The sequence below is a fragment of the Chenopodium quinoa genome, unplaced genomic scaffold, assembly GCF_001683475.1.
Source record: "Chenopodium quinoa cultivar QQ74 unplaced genomic scaffold, ASM168347v1, whole genome shotgun sequence".
NCBI classification, from domain to species: Eukaryota; Viridiplantae; Streptophyta; class Magnoliopsida; order Caryophyllales; family Amaranthaceae; genus Chenopodium; species Chenopodium quinoa.
The window spans coordinates 2,633,773-2,654,106 of NW_018744093.1; the positions used below are offsets into that span (position 1 = coordinate 2,633,773).

Genomic DNA, 20,334 nt, shown 5'->3' on the forward strand with positions numbered 1-20,334 from the left:
AAGGGAATGGAAGTCCGAGGATGAAATTAGAATTTACAAGATTGGAACAGACGACAATGTAGCCGATCCACTCACTAAACCTTTGCGTCAAGTGAAACACAACAAGCACGTTGAGGCAATGGGAATCAGGCACATTGGAGATTGGCTTTGATTTCCCTATTTGTGTGTTTTAATTAAGTTGTGGAGATCTTAATGTAAAACACCATGTTAAACCATTCATTTATGGAGTAATTTAATATTTCTGTAAATTATTATTATTCCATTTCTATTTAGTTGTGGTTTAGAATTAAATAATGATTCCATTCGATTTGAACATTCAAAATAGGGTATCAAGACCATGTCTTGGATAAAGAAACACCTATTAAGTGAACGTTGAATATCATATCGAAATTATCCCTAATCAAAGTCATTTGAAAGTAGGACGACTAATGACCGCGTGAGATTAGTGTGTAGTATGATTTATAGCACCGTTTCTTGTGCTACAAGGACAAATTTTCATAAATCATTTGTACAAGTATCAGTTTGGAACTATGCCGGATCGACCTATGAGAATACTTTAAGAGATTTAGCAATCGTCCTAAGTATATCGCTCATTATGGCTATCGGAACCTCTTTCCTCGACAATGAGTGTTGTTAGTTCTCTTGGTTGAGTACTAGTCCGCTTTCTTGTTGTCAAACGTCTGCCGTAAAAGGGGATTATAAAGGCAACAGTTGGGCGGGTAGGTCCTCTTAGTAAGGGAAGCTAACAATGCAAGACTGGGAATGTCCCCCTATTTATAATAAGGAACATGTCTTTGTTGTTTACAAGACCTCTCGAAGAGCGAGACTGTGAAAATGCATGGTCGTGCTCAGATGGATTTTAGAAATCATCTGCTTATTGACTGTGAAAATGCATGGTCGAACTCGAAGATCAAGAAACACTTCTGGACGTAATAAGGATGACGAAGAATCTTACCTTATAGTTCATGAAGAGACATTAAGTGACATTGGAAATAGGCTATACACAATTAGCACACTTGTCCGGAAGAACAAGTGGGAGATTGAAAGGAATGGTATCCTTCGAACAAGTGTATTATTCCAATAGAGGGTTCGAAATTAATTAGAAAGCTAATTATTCAGTGAGGTCAAGTGATTAGAATGCCTAGCCGGAGGCCGCTTCCGATCAGTAATATTACTGAATAATTATTATTACAGCTTAATCCTGACTGAACTCTTTGGGTCACACCCAATCGTGTAAACGAACCAAAACGATGAATTAATCTAAAGGATTAAATGAGTCAATAGAGTATTTACGAACAAAGACTTCGGATTCCGAGCTTAGAGCATCGAAACCGAGTGTCGTAAGTCGAGTCGAATTTAGGAGTCGATTAGACGAAAAAATCGACCAAACGACAAGTCATTGCTAGGGCATGATGGCTAGCATGGCTATCTAAGGCTATTGCCGCAAGGCAATTCTCAGCCGCAAGCTCAGCATGCCTAGCATGGCCGAGCATGCACTGCGCACATCACAAGGCCAGCATGGCTGGTCGCGCTTGCTAGGCAAGCTAGCAGCCAGCCCCGCACCATCGCAAGGCCAGCAGCAAGCAAATGCTCGATATGCCTCGCGCATGGTCGCAGCAGCTAGCTAGGCGCAGCCTAGCACAAGCATCGCAGCAGCAGCAGCCCGTATTGTGTACGTCGTCTGCTGGCTGTGCGTGCGTGCATGCGGGTTGGCTGGCTGGCCTAGCCATGGCACTAGGTGCCAGTGAGGCTGCCTTGGCTGCCAAGGCAGGCCGCCAGCTAGCATGAGCTTGTTGGCTTGGTTTGTTGAGAGTTTACTTAGGGAGCAACGGGTTGATGGTCCCCCCTTGTGGTCCTCACCTAACCACTTGCTCTCCCCTTTCCACTTGTCATTTGGTGATTCATTTGGGTACTTGATTTAATTTAGAATTAAATTAAATTCCATTTTGCATTTTTCCAACTCTCCCACATTGATGGGAAATGAGATTTTAAGGGCTTCTTTCCCTATAAATACCAATCATTTGGCATTGGGAAAGAGCACTTGAGTTGTGAACTTTAAGGGATCTCCAAGAAGGGAAAACCTTTTTTTTAATACTCTAAGTTATTTTTGTCCTAGCCCCGACTAAGCTTCGGGGTAAGGGCCGGGTCGGTTCGAGGAGCGAGGGTGTTAGCTGTCGGAGGTTCGCGCATTTGCGGGACTCTACGCTTTCAAGTCCGAGCTCTAGTGAGAGCGAAGCACGCGTCAAAGGTAATGATTCTTTCTTTTTCTTCTTGTTAATCATGTGATTATGGTTTTAATACAAGCTTAGTTACTTTAATTTGTGTGCAGATTTTGGGCAGGTTTCCTTCCGCGTGATGTTGGACATCACGAAACCCAACACATGATAGCCTTGATATTGGTGGGGTCTATTTTTATTCCTATCGAACTAATGACATAGCCTAGAAGTTTTCCTGAGGTGACCTTGAATGCGCACTTGGCTGGATTTAACCTCATTTTGTACTTGAAAGTCTTTTGAAGAATTTTCTCATGGCTATTTGGTGACCAGAGCGATCTTTAGACTTCACAATCATGTCTTCCACGTACACCTCGACTTCCTTATGCATCATGTCATGGAGTAAAGCAGTTGCTGCTCTTTGGTATGTGGCACCTGTGTTTTTCAACCCGAATGGAATCACCGTATAGCAGTAGTGCCCCATGGTGTTATGAAGGTATTCTTTTCCATGTCTTCTTCTGCTTTGAGAATCTGATTGTAGCATGCGTATCCATCCATAAATGAGAGAAGTGCGTGATTTGCTGTGTTATCTACTAGAATGTCGATGTGAGGTAGAGGGAAATTGTCCTTTGGGCTAGCCTTGTTAAGATCCCAATAGTCGACACACATTCTTACTCTATCATCCTTCTTGGGAACTGGTACCACATTAGCGACCCATTCTGGATACTTGGATACCTTGATAAAACCTGCAGTTATTTGTTTTTGAATTTCTTCTGTAATTTTAAGTGATACGTCGGGTTTCGTTCAACGTAACTTTTGTTTTACAGGTTTCATTCCCGAAATTAGTGGTATAGTATGTTGAGCAATTTCTCTGCTTATACCTGGCATATCTTCGTATGACCAAGAAAAGACATCGATAAACTCAGCAAGTAGATTATTAATTCAACTCTTTCCTCTTGATTTAGAGTTAGTCCAATTTTAACTTCGCTTTTAATGGGGGATCTTTTGAGATGTCAATAGTTTCAGTTTCTTCAATTACCGTCGTTTTATTCTCAAGTGCTTCCATTGCTTTAATTATTTCTTTATCATTTTCATTACTAGCAAAGCAATACTCGTCATCTTGGGTAAAGGAATAACACAAAGAGTAAGCGGAAGAAGTCATATTATTAAATTCTTGAACCATTACATCAAAAAGAGAAAGGTTTGTTGGGACCTAGCTAATAACTATTCTATAGGTAGATTCTAAGCTAGGTTTGATGGTAGGAGGTGCAATTATAAGAGACTTAGAAGACTCAAGGGTGGAAGACTCTAAGGAAGACTCAAACTCAGATGACTCAGACTCATCAAACATGGGGCCTTCTCCCATAGTTATAGATATCTTTCTTCCACTTGGCGTAGTCACTTTCACGGTCTTGCACCATCCCTGGAGTAGTCCTTCCATTGGAGTGATGAACTTGGAGGGGTTGAAGTCTTCAATTTGTAAGGCAGTCTATATAAGTGTGAAGTTGTCGTTGACACACTTAGCTTCGCTTTTCTCGTACCCAAAGAGGAGACCCGTGACATTAAAGTCAAAGCATGGGGGTGTTTGTTCCTTATATGTTGGATTGGGAATTTCATCTAGAAAGTTGCAATCCAAGAAGATCTCGAACCCAGGTTGGTGTATCCCATTCCTGACAAGTGGTCCGGGGAATTCGTAGCATGGGTAATCTTCTCCCTCTTTTATAAATTGTCCATTCACCGTGAGAGGATATGGATCTATTGGTATCGCATCTTTCTGGATACGAGCTCTTCTTCGTGCATTGGACTTTTCCAAGGCTCGCTTAAGGTCTTCCGGAGTTGGGTTGAATCCAAGTCCAAAAGTATCCCTCTTAGGAAGGCTAGGTAGTCCCATGCGCTTAGCTATTTCTTTCTTCTTTCCTAGAGTCATTCCGAGAAAGTGTCCTTGTCTTTTAAGAATAGCATTGACGACGAAATTTGAGTGGGGGTTATAGTCAAGAGGGGTCTTTTCATCTTCTTTGATAAAAGACACCTCTTCAGCGTGAAAGCCCCACAAATCTTCATCATACTCATCGTGCTCCACATGAATGATTGGTCTACCAATCGCTTTGATTCTCATGGGGGAAGCGTCAATTATGATAGGAATTCCTCCAACTATATACTTTACTTGTTAGTGGAGAGATGAAGGAACGGCCTTGAGGTCATGGAGCCAAGGGCGTCCCAACAATAGGTTGAATGAAGCCTTAATGTCCACTACTTGAAAAGTAGTGCTATGTTCAATGACTCCTGCAGTGACATTCATAGAAATGGTGCCAAGGGCTTGGCGACGAGAGTTTTCATAAGCCCTTATGCCTTGTGTGGATGGAGTCAAGTCCTCATTCATTATTCCCAACATTATGGCAGTGCGAAGTGGGCATACATTAATTGCTGAACCATTGTCTACAAGGGTCATTGGCACGTTCATCCTTTTGCACGGTCTTTTGAATTCTGTCAACATCTTCTTGTTTGGCCGACATTATTCTCTTTCTTCTTGTTCAAACTGGGATTTGGAAAAGAAGTACTTGTATGAAAGTGATATCTTTGATTTAGCGTCCTTCTCTCCTTGACCAAACGCTGTAAAATTAAACCATTGACTCTTTTAATGACTTGACTCAAATCGACTCGTACTTTTATTGGGTTGAAAAAGCAAAAAATGGGTGCATATTTTTGTGGGGATCAAGTAAGGGAATCAAGTATGGGAGACAAGTTTTCAAGCAACATAGTTTATATTGGGAGGATAATATCTGACTTACCCCCCTAAAAAAAATGACGGAAAAAACGCCCACAAGACTCTAAGCATGGTCATGGTGAAAAAGGATATGTACAAAGTGTGTGCAATGACTCGTGAGTGAAAGTGATATGTTCAAGACTCGAGTAATGACCATGAGACTAGACATGTGACTAGGCTCAAACAAAGACCAAGTTAAGACCTTGTTTATTCATTAAATCGGTTAATCATGAAGTTTAGACTCGACGCGAAGACTCAGAAAGAAACAGTCGGACCATCGCAGGACGATGGGACCATCGTGGTGCGACAAGACTATCGTGGCGCGATGGATTCCAGTGTTCTGCGCCACAGACCAAATTAATGCGCCATTACTGGAACGTCAATAAAATCTGTTTTTGATTATTCTCTCGAAAGTTCAAGCCTAGAGACTTCTAGGTCGAGTATATTTAGACTATATAAGTTCATATTAATTAGCCAATCTAATAAAGCAAAGTCCTTTTAGTCCTTGGTTAGTTAATTAGAATTTATTTACAAGAAACAATTCAACGCAGAGGGTTAGTTTAATCACAAGTAAAGTATGCACAAGTAAGAGATGCACAAGTAGTCAAGTAGTCACAATATGATGCAATGAGTTTGCCACCTAACCATGGCTCTAGTTCTCTAAGGTCAAGGATTATGGTGTCCAAGAGGGTCCATGGTTATGAGTTCGGATGCATCACGCGAAAGCCTTACCTTAGAAGGGTTGGCACGATGGATGGGACCCCGCAAGTGAAACTCGCTTCCATGGTTTGGTGAATTCACAAACTCGGATGCACCCATTGTTACACGGAGTGTTCATTAGGGTGGATGGAGCGTGAATTCCCAAGGGCTAAAACAATATGTCGAACACATATGGGTTCAGAAAAGTAAAAAAAAAACTCAATCAGGAAGTAGAATCGTTGAAACATTACTAGAATCGGGCAAAACAGGAAGACAGAATTCTGGTGCAGAATCGCCAGATCCATCGCTGGAAGACAAGAATCGTCGCGCAGTGATAGCTCCATCGCGGCGCAATGAAGCCATCTTCTTGCGATGGTTCCTGGCGTCCTGCGCCAGTTCTGACGTTCTGAGGCAGCTTCTATGTTCGAAATTTTTCCGATTTTTCGTAGTGTTTTTTCGATTCTAGTTATGAAAGATATTTCTGGATTTTCCTACGTGTATAAAATCCTATGTTTTTGACGCATTACAAATGGTCTTTCCAAAGCGATCTTTTTATGCTTATGCCACACTGCTAATCAAAATTACGCACAATGAATAACTAGAATCTTTCAAGTCTCATCCACTCATTCTAAATCAATTGCCAAAATAAATTTTAGGAATCAATCTAGAAATCTCCCCAGTGGAGTCGCCAAAAACTGTAAGGAATTTTTCAAACTCAACCTTTTGAGCCCCACTGTTTTCATGCTTTTAGGCATGGCGGCGCTCCAAGGGAAGGAAGCTAGAGATATAAGAGTCACCAACCAATTTTAGAAACTCGTAAACCATTCACGGGTGTGAAAGTTACTCTCCATTCACGGTCACGGAGATCGCTAACTCCATAGTGGTCCGGAACCATATTGGATATTCGAGGATGACGGTACGAATCCAACCTAAAAGTGATTGAACCCGCCCTAAATCGGCCTTTACGTACTTAATTCTTATGATATTCGTGTGCGCTTTTGGATCAACATACATACATCAAGTTAGCCCTAAACCTGCTTAATCTACGTTGGTTGATTATTAACGCACAATCAAATTATTGGTGATCACTTGAATTAAAATCATATTAACCTAAAATCAAATTATTAATTATCTTATTAGGCGTGATTTCAAGTACAAATTCCCTTTAAACCTGCAAAAAGGGGCGTGATCAAGCAATAACAATCAATCATGAATAATCAAGCAACATATGAATAATTGGCACAACGATCATCATCATAATCAAAATCATCAAAACATCATTACTAAGATCCTAGGCATGATACTAAACGGATTAATAACAAATTCTAGCATGTCACTAATAAAAGTTATAATCAAAGATTTAACCTAAACATGATACTAGAAATCTTAATAACATCCCAACATAATACTAGGAATTAAAAACATCCTAACATGATACTAGAAATCATAAAAACATCCTAAAATGATACTAGGAATTAAAATAATATTCTAAACATGATTTCTACTCCAAAATCAAGGATTAAGTAATTGAATTACTTACGTTGATGTTCCTCCCTTCTTGCTATTAAAACAATAAACACGTTAGTAACTTCAAGAAAGATTAAATCAACAAAGTAAATAAATCAAATAATAATTGAAATATAGATTTGGGACTAAACCCCCATAACTATCAACCTTTCCCGTCAAGGTCAAAGGCGACGTCGAGGAGGGCAAGGAGTATTCGAATCTCGCAAAGGAGCTATGGTGTTTGATTGGGGAAAGTAACAAGGATGTGTTTAGGCTAGGCTAAGAATGTGAGAAATCAAGAGAGAGAGAGAGAGAGAATATTAGAAAGGGTACTGATGATGATTTTTGGTGATTGAAAACGGGATGATACGACCTCTATTTATAGGAAAAAAGAGAATCGAAGCATCAGAAAAGAGACGGAACCCAAATTGGAATAAAAAAGGTTCCATCGCGACACGATAGGAGTATCGCAGCGCGATGGTCTTGTCGTTCTGCAATGGATTCCTAAGGACATAAATCCATATGGAGTCCAACTTCTAATAGAATTGGGTTAATAAAATATCAGTATGTATTCTATTTAGACCGGGATTAAAATTATCAAAAAGAGACGTTTTATTCAATATCAAACTCTATAATCCTTATCTTTCGGGGGAAGGATAAATTAGAACCTTGTAGAGGATTCCAGAAGGTCGTAATAAATCCTAATTGGTTTAGGATTGGGATTAAGGTATTTGGACCCTCCTCATGATCATTGGGTCGTAGGTAAGTCCGATTTGAGCTCGGTTTAGTATTTTAGCCATAACTTATTCGTTTCAAGTCGGATTTGGGTTAATAATATATCGTTGGAAAGCTCTTTTCAAGCCACATCCAACTAAACAATAATTGGACCAGGATTATGGACCAAAATAATATAGTTTGGACGTTTTTATGGATTGGACACGAAATGAATGATTTTAAGGACACGAAATGAATGATTTTGGATTTAAAACATTTTAGGTAAGGTTAGGGGTATGGTTAAGGCTTAAGGAAACTTCACGAGACTCTTCAACTCTTTACTGAACTCATAAATCAAAGACATGAAAGGTACTCATCACTGGGTTTGGTTTTTGGGGAGACACAATCAGGTGTCTACACTACTATATGTAAAATAGAGACCTTTCTGCTGTTAGTTGTCCTGCTAACAATTCCTGGGCTTTGAGGAAGATCTTTGGCTGTGTTCAGACAATTATGTCTGCTGGAGGATGGGACAAATTCATGAAGAATGGCTCTTTTTCTATCAAAGAAATGTATAAGCATCTGCAAAGTGACCTTGAGAAAGTTTCCTGGTCTAGAGTGCTGTGTCAAAATCAGGCTTCCCCTAGAAGCTTATTTACTACTTGGCTAGCTGTTAATAACAGACTTCCTACTAGAGACAGGTTGGCAGTGTGGGGTATTGTGGCTATTGTGAACTGCTGTCTGTGTAATGCTGCTCCTGAGTCAGTTGAGCATTTGTTTTTTCAGTGTGATTTTTCTGCTCAGATTTGGTCTATGGCTCTCAAAGCTCTGCAGTTTAACAGAAATCCTAGTCCTTTCTCTAATGAGCTTGCTTGGGCTTTTAAAAGTGCTAAGAGAAGGTTTGCTAAACATCAGTTGTTTTTAATGTATTTTGCTGAAAGCTTGTATGCAATCTGGCTGTATAGAAATGATCAGATTTTCAACCAAAATCACATAAATATGACTGCTGCTGTTTTATTCAGGGAAATTAGTTTCAAGGTGGCTTGTTGATGCTGTGAAGCTCAGAGGAAGTTTTTGTTAGACAATTGATGTAATTAGTTTATTTTGCTGCTGCTTTGGTTGTTTTGACCTTTGAGTCAGGTTTTTGGTGTGTGGTTATAATGGCTTTTGCTTTCCTTGGTAATTAATAAAATTTCTTTTAATTGCCAAAAAACAATTTGCATAAATAAATGCGTATGTCAAATTGTGTTAAAAAAATGGAGACGAGGTAGTGTAAATAGCATGGGTTCTAAATAAACAATATTCCTAAATTTCTTTCATATTTAAAAATTCTTACACATCTTTAGCATTTACATCATTGTCAAAATAAAAAATAAAAAATAAAAAACTTGATGTATATATAGATGGATAAAATAAAATAAAATAAAAATAAAAAAATATTCAATTTATTTTATTTAGTGTATAAATGTGATTCTTTTTCCCTCCGTTAAATATTATCTGCAACTAAAGTACAGTTTACGGTTGCCAATGCAAATTTTAAAGGGCAAAGATTAGTGAAAGTTAAGTAACTTGTGGCATGTAATTAAGGTGGAGAGAGAATGTAATCAAGTGGCAAAGATCAGCCAACACCGCCTTCACCAACACCACCGCCGCCTTCACCAACACCACTACCAACCCCACAAAACCACTACCACCACCAGCCCTACCCACCTCCAACCCAGACCACCCCACCACCCAGACCCTCCTCCAACCCAGACCACCCCCACGAAACCACCACCACTACCACCCCCACGAAAATCGAAATCTTGAAAATAAAAACCCAGAAAATTCGAAATCAAAACCCAGAAATTCGAAATCAAAACCTTGAAAATCAAAACCCAAAAAATTGAAATCAAAACCCATAAAATTGAAATCAAAACTCAGAAAATCGACGAAGAGGAGAGAGGAAGACGAAATCAAAACTCGGAAAATGAAATCAAAACTCAGAAAACCCAGATCTGCTGTTTAAAGTCCCGATTTGGAGAGTGAAGGACGAAGAGGAGAGAGGAAGATGAAGAGGATGATGAATTGGAGAAGATGAAGGACGAAGAGGAGAGAGGAATTGTTATGAAGGATGAATTGGAGAAGATGAAGAGACGAAGAGGATGATGAATGGATGAACATGAAGGTTCATCAGGAAGAATCTGAAATTGTTGGTGGTTGGGATTGAGAGTGGATGGAGGGACTAATTAAATTAGGGTAATCTGATTAGTTTTAGGTTAATGTGGTTAAATTAAGTTGAGGGCAAAATTAAGAAAATCAAAATTTTTAAGTAAGGGTAAATATGTAATTTTAAGGGTTTTTGTTTACTAAAAATGGAAAAAAAAAACAGATAGTTGCACATAACCCTAATCGGACAAAAATGGCAAAAGTTGCAAATAATATTTAACGGAGGGAGTATATAATTTCGTTGCAGCTCGCTATATAATTTAGTAAAACCAGTTCATTACACGGGACTTTAGCTAGTTTTATATAATAGCAACAAAAAAAATGGTCAAAGTTGATTAAAAAAAAAAAAAAAGCCAAGTGTCCCAATTATTCTGAAATGGAGGAAGCAACAAAGATTAACCACTAAAGCAAAGCGGAGACTATTACTTATATCAGAACTTCAGATATATATTCCAAACACTTCTCATTACACAGATGATTATATCAACTGAACAAACTAAAATAACAAACATTCAGAGCACGTTATCAAGGTTTGCATATAATTTGCTATAGAATGTTATACAAAATTGGTTATCGATAAACTATCAGGCCAACAAGATTTTGTTTGAAGAATTCACAACCAGTTCAGCATGAAAATATATATTGGTGCAGCATCCCCAGCTGATATTTCTCAAGAGCACCCCTCAGCAATTAATCAATAGCAATGATGAGGAAACCAACAGATACATACATGAGGAACACTGGGTAGAGAGCCAAAGCTTTTCTCCTTGGGCCAACTGCCGAACTCATAAATGGATATGCAGCCCACGAACTCCAGGCCAAAGTCACACAAACCACAACTATCTTGATAATCACATTATCCTTTAACATGCAGATGAGAGCTCCAACATCCAAAGGGAAAAGGCAGTAGCCTAGAAGGCTCAAACTCTGGAAGAAAATTATGTGTCCACCCTAAACCAACATTACCAAACCATTTGTTAGTAGCATGCAAATATTATTTAGTCTCCTACGTTTAATATTAGTTTCTCCGATATTGTTTTATTAGACATCATTCATCTTCTTGTTCTTAGGATTTTTTTTTTTTTGGGGGGGGGGGGGGGGGGGAGGGGGTGTGGAGAGTTGTGGAAAATGGAACATAGAGAAAAAGCATAAAGGGTTCTCTTACCAATAGCAGTACATTCAGCGTCAAAATTACAGCACCAGCAGCAAGAAGGGCAAAAGCAACAGCAAACACCTCTGACTGGAGACATCAACAGCACCACACGAAAAATTAGTTTCTTCAGAAACTCCCTCGGAAAAAAAAGAAAGAAAGAAAATAGAAGCACCAGAGCAACTAATTGCAATAAAATAAAAAAATCTAGGGACAATAATGATAATCACTAAACTACACAGATGCACCAGAAGAACTACACTTCTCTATTTCCCTCTTGCCTAGGTACTAATTTGTCCATTTAATAGTGAGTGAAATATAGTTGAATCACTTGAGAAAATAGTTACACAATAACATCAATATTACACAGTGAGCTTATGTTGGTTTAGGATGCGTAAGGGACTTGAATGACCCTAATTGGCCCTAAAGCTTATGTTGGGCATTATTATGGTACTATGTGAATTATTATCTTTTTCTATGTATGGATGATTAAGCTGATGTCAAATGATCAGTGAGGAAAACCAAAAAGTGAGCAGCAATTATAGAAGATCTGACCCAACACGACTTATTGAGGTTTGGGAAAAGGATTTGCTTAAAACGATACTTCCTCTGCTCTTTTGTTATTGCAACTGTACAAGGGTAATGACAAAGAGCACAAATGATTTGGCTCAACTAATATAACTTCTGTCAATGGGCCTAAGATTCAACGAAAGATCTATTATCTAATTCAAAGATAACAAATGCAAGCACTTCTCTAGAAACCATCAACTACTCATGAACACAGCTTGATGCAAGTTTTTTTTTTTTTTTTTAATTTATGTATTTACCATAAAACAGAATGGGTATAGCTGGGGACTTTAAAGCTTTTGCAGACAAGAATGGTGTTAATTGCAAAGAATCAAACCATTCAAAAGGATGAACAGAATCAAATATGGAAGAAGAGAGTTTTCTTTCATCCGATTTTTTCCTCAAAACTACATAAGTTGTAGACAAATTTTAAAAAGCTCCCTCACAATTTATCCTCTTCATATTATCTTCTGCAGAATTTAGAGTGATATCATATATGTGTGTGTGTCTCTAATTATCATACAACACTTACCTTTACATAATTCTGATGGTCAAGGACCCCAATTGACCATCGGAATGAGTTTATACCTACCGGTCCACCTTCTAGGTTCTTTGACTTTTTGTATTACCACGTGTCACGTACCAAAAAGGGACGGGAACTTTTTTTTGTTTTCCAAATACCTATTGATGTTGATGAACGGGCATCCTTATATCTGTTAACTCTCCCTATCTATATTTAAACAATGGAATTTTCTCCCACAACTACGGATTAACGACTCTATTAGAAAGTAGAATGACCAACTTTTACATGAATTTTTTTATTTTATATTGGGCTTTTAGGAGGCTCCCCTATATTGGGCTTTTAGGAGGCTCCCCATGAGCCTCCAAGTCTTTACATATGCTTTTCTATATCTCTTAGAATATAGGCTAGCATATGCGCTTGGCTATAATTTCTCCCAAGAGGAAGGTCCTACAGTCTTACCCTAAAAAAACAAAGTCTTTTTGAGTTAAATTATTGATCTAAAAGGCAACCCTATCTACAACAACAACAACATAACAATATTACAGCCTTAATCCCATAAAGAAGAGATCAGCTGTATGAACAAAGAAGTCTTCCCCATAAGTCACTTATACACACTAGCTCCCTAGCCAATGCAATGTAGACCGGCCTCCCGAAGACGCAATTGATTCATATTCTATTTAACACCTTCATTTGGTCTACCTCAATTTAGCTCAAAACTGTAATATCCCAACTTTAAACTCCCCAAGCTAGTGCTTGATACTATATTATTATTAGCATGTCTAAACCTCAGAACCATATGTCAAAATTCAAAGTAAAGTCTTATGAACCTTAAGTCCATGCCATTAACTACACTAGCAAATTAGTCTCATGATTTCTTCTATTAAGATATACAATTCTCTTACATGTAAGAAACACAAAGTTAGTTTTATCTTTCTTTTTCTAAAAGATAATTCAGCAGGCTATCATATACCCAAAGGAACCACACAATAATCAATTTGCAGTGTGTATATCTTTACACCTTGAAAGCAGAGAAATAACACACTTGACATCTTGAAAAATCCCAGAGTTCTTGTAAATTCAACAACGTACTTATTGATGGATGAAAATGTCATGATTCCCAGGCAAACAAATCTATGCGGTTAACACTATTATTTGCATTGCAATGCAACAAACAGAGCTAAATTTAGTTCTGATCAAGTTAATTGGAACATTTTAGTACATATATTCACTTGAACTATCATTCTATAAGAAACTTCAGCAGCAAACGAATTCCCAGCACAGATAATTTAACTTCCCAGATGTTCTCCAAAGCCAACAAATATTGACTGTGATTCTTCCTCATACTATGACTCATATACTCCTTTCAGCCCAAATCAAGTCTAGAAGATGAAAGCTAACATTTATCTCATTGCAATTAACAAACATCCTTCAATTATAGTATGCCATATATGGCTAAAATAAGCAATGAGAAGGGAATTTACTCACTAAACAAAACAAAACTCTTATCTAATTTCGTCCTCTTCTTTCTTCTAATAGCCTTGCTGCATGCCATGTTTATGGATGACTTAATCTTCCTCGTACTATGAGTCATACCAAGACAATGCCAAGATTCTTAAAAATATTGCTATTCTAATTACTGTAACACCAAACTAGAAAGAACTAAAACCTCCAAATTACTAATCAGCATAAATTCAAGCATTGTTTGTTCACTTTTGTGTATAATCACAGCATGCAAAAAAAAAAAAATAATGCGCACCAACAGTTCTATGAAGTTTAAATATTATTTTACCCTGCCACGCCACAAAATGGTTGAGGAAAACACTTTATCATAAGTAAAGTAAAAGATCTTTCCCGTTAGATCAAATGGAGCAGTATCGCACATAAAGTCACTTGATCTATAAAATTAGGATTACATCAAAACATAAGCTGCAAATGATATAGAGCTACAGGTACTTCATTTATCAAAAATGTTCAAAGGCAAAAGGTATTGATTGTTATATATTTCATTCCTCAATTACACTTCATCCATTAACTCATTCATCCTCTTTCCAACCCATATCTGGTCTAGAAGATCAAAACCAACATTAATCTCACTGTAACTAGAATAAATACTCATAAGTCATAACATGCCATATATTGCTAAAATTCGCATCAAGAAGGGAATTTCCGCATCAAACAAAATAAAGCACCTATCTACTTTCATCTACATACATTGTCCTAAAACAACATTCCTGCACACCAAACGCCATCCTAAACCAAGCCAATGCCAGAAGAATTCAGAATTGATGTATAGATTTTGTCCTATTACCAATAACTAAAGCCCTAATTACTCATTAACACGCCATCAAGGATTGTTTGATCTCATTTCCGCATTGTCACATCCAAACCCGAAAATCCCATAAACAATAAAATCTTCCAGTATCATCAAAATGCAGTTTAATTAATGTTGACTAAAAAACAGTACACAACAGCAAAATCTTGATATGATCATTTTTCCGCGTTATCACACCAATCGAAACAACCCGTTATATTGAAATCACAAATCAACCCAGAACACAGAAACAATAAAATCATCCATATTTCGTTAATTCATCAGAAAAAGGAAATATGATTACCTTTTTGACAGAAGCAGACCAAGACAAGGTAAGACCAAGGAAGACAATGAAGAAAAAGGGACCCCAAAGATCCCAATCACGAAGCGCCTTGCCAGGGTCTTCCCTATAAGGGTTAGGAAAGACAACAAGCTTCAAATTACTAACAATTCGGGACAGATCTCGCTTAACAGTATCCCAAACAGGCTCAGTGAGGGTATTGGGAGGGGAGCCGAACCCGGAAGCGGCAATACCAATTGTATTAGAGGATGAAGGTGGGAGAGGAGGGGAGGGTGTGACGGGGGATACGGAGTGGGGTTTGGAAGAAGCGGGAGGAGGGGCGGAAGGAGGGGGGAGATTGGAAGGGATGAAAGGAGAAGGGGTTGAAGAAGTGGCGGAGGAAGAGGAGACGGGGATGGAGGCGCGAGGAGGAGAAGGGGGGCGAGCGGCGGGGAGGACGGAAGAAGGGGCGGAGTGAATGGAGGAGTGGATGAGATTTTCGATCTCGTCGATGTCGGATTGAGAGGAGGAATGGAGTGGGATTGTGTCGCTGTTTGGATTTGTGTGTGACATGATGAAGATGATTTGATGAAGATGATTTGACAAAGATGATTGGAAAGTGGGGATTTGGGGGTGGATCTAGAAGGGTGTAGATTTAAGGAGAAGGAGGTGAAATTGGGAGGAAGAAAGAGAGAGAGAGAGAGAGAGAGAGAGAGAGAGAGTGGAATAGAGATCGTTAATGGCGGGGAAAAGGAGGGAAGTTGTCGGAGAAGATGAGGCTGATGAGCATTGTGCGCTTGGAGGTCAGTAACGGTGAAGGTGAACAAAGTTTGGCCTCATCAACACTAAATTTCATTAATTAGCGCCATATTACATCTACAATCGATAATTAACAATAATGAAAACGAATTTTACAAAATTAGACAATGATTAATGAGAAAAGAGATAAGAATTCAAATACATAAATACGACAATTCGGCACATTCTTGATTCATTGTATCATACAACTTTTTGAGTGAATCCGTCGTCGCTTCGCAATTTTGTGATAAATAAAATTCTTGTGCTAATTTCGTAACCCGAAAGACCAAATTAAACACAAATAAAACCATGTCTTTCAAATGAGTTCGAAAAACCTTTTCTTTCGAAGAAGATCGAAAAAACTTTGTCTTTCAAAGCAGATAAACTCTTTCTTTCGAGGGAGACATTATTATAACCTACTAAACAAAAAGCTTAAAAGAAATAAAGATTGGGGCTTTCCACCGATGGAAGCCCCTTCAAAATTAACAATGGAGGCTAGAGTTTAGAAGAGAGAAGAGAGAGAGGAGGCTTGGGTTTTTTTTGCACGTAAAATTTTTTGGGTCAAGATTTGAATATAAGACAAAGAAATTTTGGTATATTTAATATTGGGATTTTTTTTTTTTTACACAAATTATATTTGGATTTTTGGACAACAAATACTATGAGTCCATGACAGATTTGTTAAACGGTGCGAAATTTAAAAAATAAAAAATAAAATAGAGGTGGTAAATAAAAATATAAATTATTACTTTCGTTTAATAATAACCATAGCAATTTCACTTTTCTACTATTTATATATTTATTTTAAGTATGCTTTTAACAATTAACAAAGGATATTTTAAGTCGTTGAATTGTAAAACACCTTTAATCAAACACAAATTTATAAAACCTAACATTAAACACGAGAACACGGCTAATCACCACCAACATTACCAACGAACAACCAAGCTAGGCTGACAAGGGGTAAGAAACAACAACTAACAACAAGGCTAGACTAGACTAAGACAAAAGTAAAATGCCAAGGAGATGGGTAGGTATAAGTTTCACTTAAACATGCATAGGAATAAAATTGGAATGATCACAAACTAAGTATATTTGAATGCCGAATTAAGGTCCAATCCAATCACCTATCGGGATCAAAAGGTTTCTCCTAACATTGAAACTACGCTATCGCACTAAAATCATATGTAAAGAGGTACAATTAGCAAAATTCGACAATAATGAATCTAGCAAGGTCCGCTATCGCATCATCAAGCATCAACTCATCTTCAATTCACAAACAACATGCATTTTGCAAGTAAATTGAATAACATCAAGCATACAAAGACTTTAAACATGATCAAACCAAATTCTATAGCTAAAACATGATCAAGCTCCAATTCAATTATACCATCCCCGCACCCTTAGCAAAGAAAACTACTCACTAATCATTGCAATCAACAAGCTAATCAACAAACTAACAAGTAAAAGCATAATTAACAAGTAACTAACAAAGCAAAATCAAAATAAAGCAATAAAGATAGAGAAGAGAGGGTAAGAAATTCTCATTGATTGATGTTTGAAGCCTCCAATACAATTTTCACTCTTGCATCTTCATCATCTTCAATCTCTCATTAAACATTCCTCACTTTTTCTCTCTAAATTACTCTAATCCTAAGCTAAACCTAGAGAGAGAAGCTCTCTTAAAAACTAGAAAATAAAATCTGGAAAAAGACTGCCTAAAATGGGAGGCTCGGCCTCCTTTTATAGTTGTCCGAAAAGAAGAGCGAAGAACGAACAAAATAAGCCGAAACCGCCCAGAGCCGCACCCGCGCCGATCTGGGTCTAAATTCAAGTGCCACAAAACCTCGAACTGCGCGCCCGCGCTGAACCTGCTCCGAGCCCGCGCCAACTTATTGCTTCACTGCTGACCAAAACTGCGCGCCCGCGCCAAAGTTGTGCGCGCCCTCTTCGTGCTTGCTTCTTGTTTCCTCTTATCTTCAAGCTTCCTAATCAAAGGCTTGGACTTGCCTCGACCTACAAATTAACATCGAAGGAGCTTCTAATTACTTATAACAAGAGACAAAGAAGAGGACAAATGAAAGATTAAAGGTAATTAATATGAAACAACCAACAAAACCAAGAAAAGAGGGGAGAAAATCAATCAACAACAATTTCAAAACAACAAAACAAGATAAACTTATCTCAAAAATCACCAAGATAAATGAAATAGGGGTTTTTAATCAAAGCCAACGCCAAGTAAATCTAGGATTAAGGTGTAACCACAAAGATTACAAGGAAACAATCACAAAGATTATGGGTAAAGAGAGAAAATCTCATTGATTTCAACATAAAGAAAATGTTTTTTTCCCAAAAGCAAGCTTAGCCCTATTTAAAAGCCTTACAAACAAACCCTAAAGTTCTTAAGTTACAACCCTTGGATTACAAATGAAAGGCCAAGATTAAAAGATAGCAAAAATAAGCATACAAGAAATAAGGATGTCCGCTCGAAACAAGGCCTTTGGAGCGGCCGCTCTAAAAGGTAGAAGCGAGCGCTCCTCACTACTACAAACTTCATTTGACGACCTTAGGAGCGAGCACTCCACTGAGAGGAGCGGGAGCTCCAATTGAGGGGAGCGAGCGCTCCTCGTGACTGCCTGAACAACTTAACTTCAAACGTTCATAACTTCTTCATTTCTGGGTCAAATTTGGCATATAATCTATCATTGGAAAGTTCTCGGATTCTACTTTCATCTCCAAATGAATCACCTAAAAATTCCTTATTACAAAAAAAGATATGGTTGATTGAATTTGAGTATTACATTTTTTATCAAGTACAAATCTTTCTTTTTTCATCCTTATTTCCATGCTTCATCTTCAACCATCACTTGTAAAATTAAGACACATGCAAGGATTTTTCTTAGGAAAAATTGCATTAAATAATACGACCTTTACCCCATCCGCTAATAACAAGTTGACCTTTTGTTTATTTCAGAATAATACGACCTTTGGGGGGTGTCCGCTTTAAACAAGTTGTAACCTGTTGGTAACCTGATTAATAGGTTATATGGACACGTGTCATGATTTTATTGGTCTAAAAATATAATTTTTTTAATTAAAAAAGTTAATAAAAAAAACCCCATCCCCTCCAATCCCCTCCCCATTCTGGTTTGTGCGCCACTCCCCCCTTTCCGTTTGGCCACCATGGCACTATGGCAAACCCCCGAAACCAATACCACCTCAACCACTACCATCCCAGCCCCACCCAAACCCACGACCTAGCGCAGCGCCAGTGCCGCACCACCACCCAGCCCAATGCCGGTGCCACCCCTTTCCCCTCAACCACCTCGAATTTCCCCTCCCTCTCTTTTGCTATCGCTTCTTCCACCAGCAATAACATCTCACATAACCCCCCTTGCAAATCACCGCCTCACAAACCCACAACACCAGACCCACGACCACCACCTGACCACAGCCAGCTCCACCACAATCACCCAACATACCACAAAAACTAGCTCGCAAAAACCCTTTCACCTGCAAAAACCAGCCCCAAAGTTGCTCACCGCTAGCATCTTTTTGGTTTCGGGTTTGGGTGTGGTGAGTGGGAGTGGTGGTCACGGGTCTGGGTTTAAGTGGGGTCGTGGTCTTGGTTGTGGTTTCGGGTTTGGGGATGGTGGGTGGGGGTGGTGGTCACGGGTCTGGGTTTAGGTGGGGTCGTGGTCTTGGTTGTGGTTTCGGGTTTGGGTGTGGTGGGTGGGGGTGGTGGTCATGGGTCTGGGTTTAGGTGGGTGGGGATGGTGGTGGGCTAGCTCTGGTGAAGAAGGGGGTTATTGGTGGTGGTTGGGCAGAGTGCCTAGTGACGGAGAAGAGGCAAAAGGAGGTGGGTAAGTAAGGGAGTGGTGGGGGAGTGGTGGTAAGGGAGGAGGGTGATGGGTGGTCGCGGGGTAGGAGAAGGGGCTAATTCTATTTTTTGTTTTTTTATTTTGTTTTTTTGATTTAAATGTTAATAAATCATAATTGAAGTTGTTATTAAGAGTTAATGACATTGTTAAATGAATTTATTAAAAGAAAATTAAAAATTTAACCGGTTATTCAGGTTGTAGGTAAAATAACTTGTTTAAAGCGAACACCCCCCAAAGGTCGTATTATTCTGAAATAAACAAAAGTTCAACTTGTTTTTAGCGGACAGAGCAAAGGTCGTATTATTTAATGCAATTTTTCCTTTTTCTTATTCACCTAATCCACATCATAACATAGGGAAATCGTCCAAAATGTTGATTGAGCTATAATTGCCACTACAAGGATTATATAGTCATATAACCCATAGGTTTTAAGGACGCTCTCGCATCGAAAATGGCACGCAAATCAAGCGAAACCAAGCAAAAACACGCATTATTCAAGACTAAAGGCAAAACTCGCAAACTAAGAAATTATTGATCAAAAAACATAAAATCATGCTAAAACACACCTAAAATTAGGGAAGACATCTAGCCTAAGAGTGCCATAAATGTCACTCATCAACAATAGATAAAAATAATATATTATCATGTAAATTATTTTTGGATCGGTCTTCAAATATATCTTCATTGTATTAATCTTTTGCATTTCTTATTAATGTATTA

The 20,334-nt window shown here is 38.4% G+C and overlaps 2 protein-coding genes across 2 annotated transcripts; one reads left to right on the forward strand and one right to left on the reverse strand.

The window, feature by feature from the left end:
- Nucleotides 1–8,409: 8,409 nt before the first annotated feature.
- Nucleotides 8,410–8,946, forward strand: LOC110692214. Its single transcript, XM_021869213.1, has one exon. It carries the CDS (start codon nt 8,410–8,412, stop codon nt 8,944–8,946), a length of 537 nt encoding a protein of 178 aa, XP_021724905.1.
- Nucleotides 8,947–10,495: 1,549 nt separating this feature from the next.
- Nucleotides 10,496–15,781, reverse strand: LOC110692139 (protein YIPF6 homolog). The gene is made up of 3 exons (XM_021869141.1): nt 14,960–15,781; nt 11,270–11,344; nt 10,496–11,055 (listed from the first exon to the last, which is right to left on the reverse strand). The coding sequence occupies exons 1-3, from the start codon at nt 15,506–15,508 to the stop codon at nt 10,795–10,797; spliced, it is 885 nt and encodes a 294-aa protein (XP_021724833.1). The 5' UTR covers nt 15,509–15,781; the 3' UTR covers nt 10,496–10,794.
- Nucleotides 15,782–20,334: the final 4,553 nt, after the last annotated feature.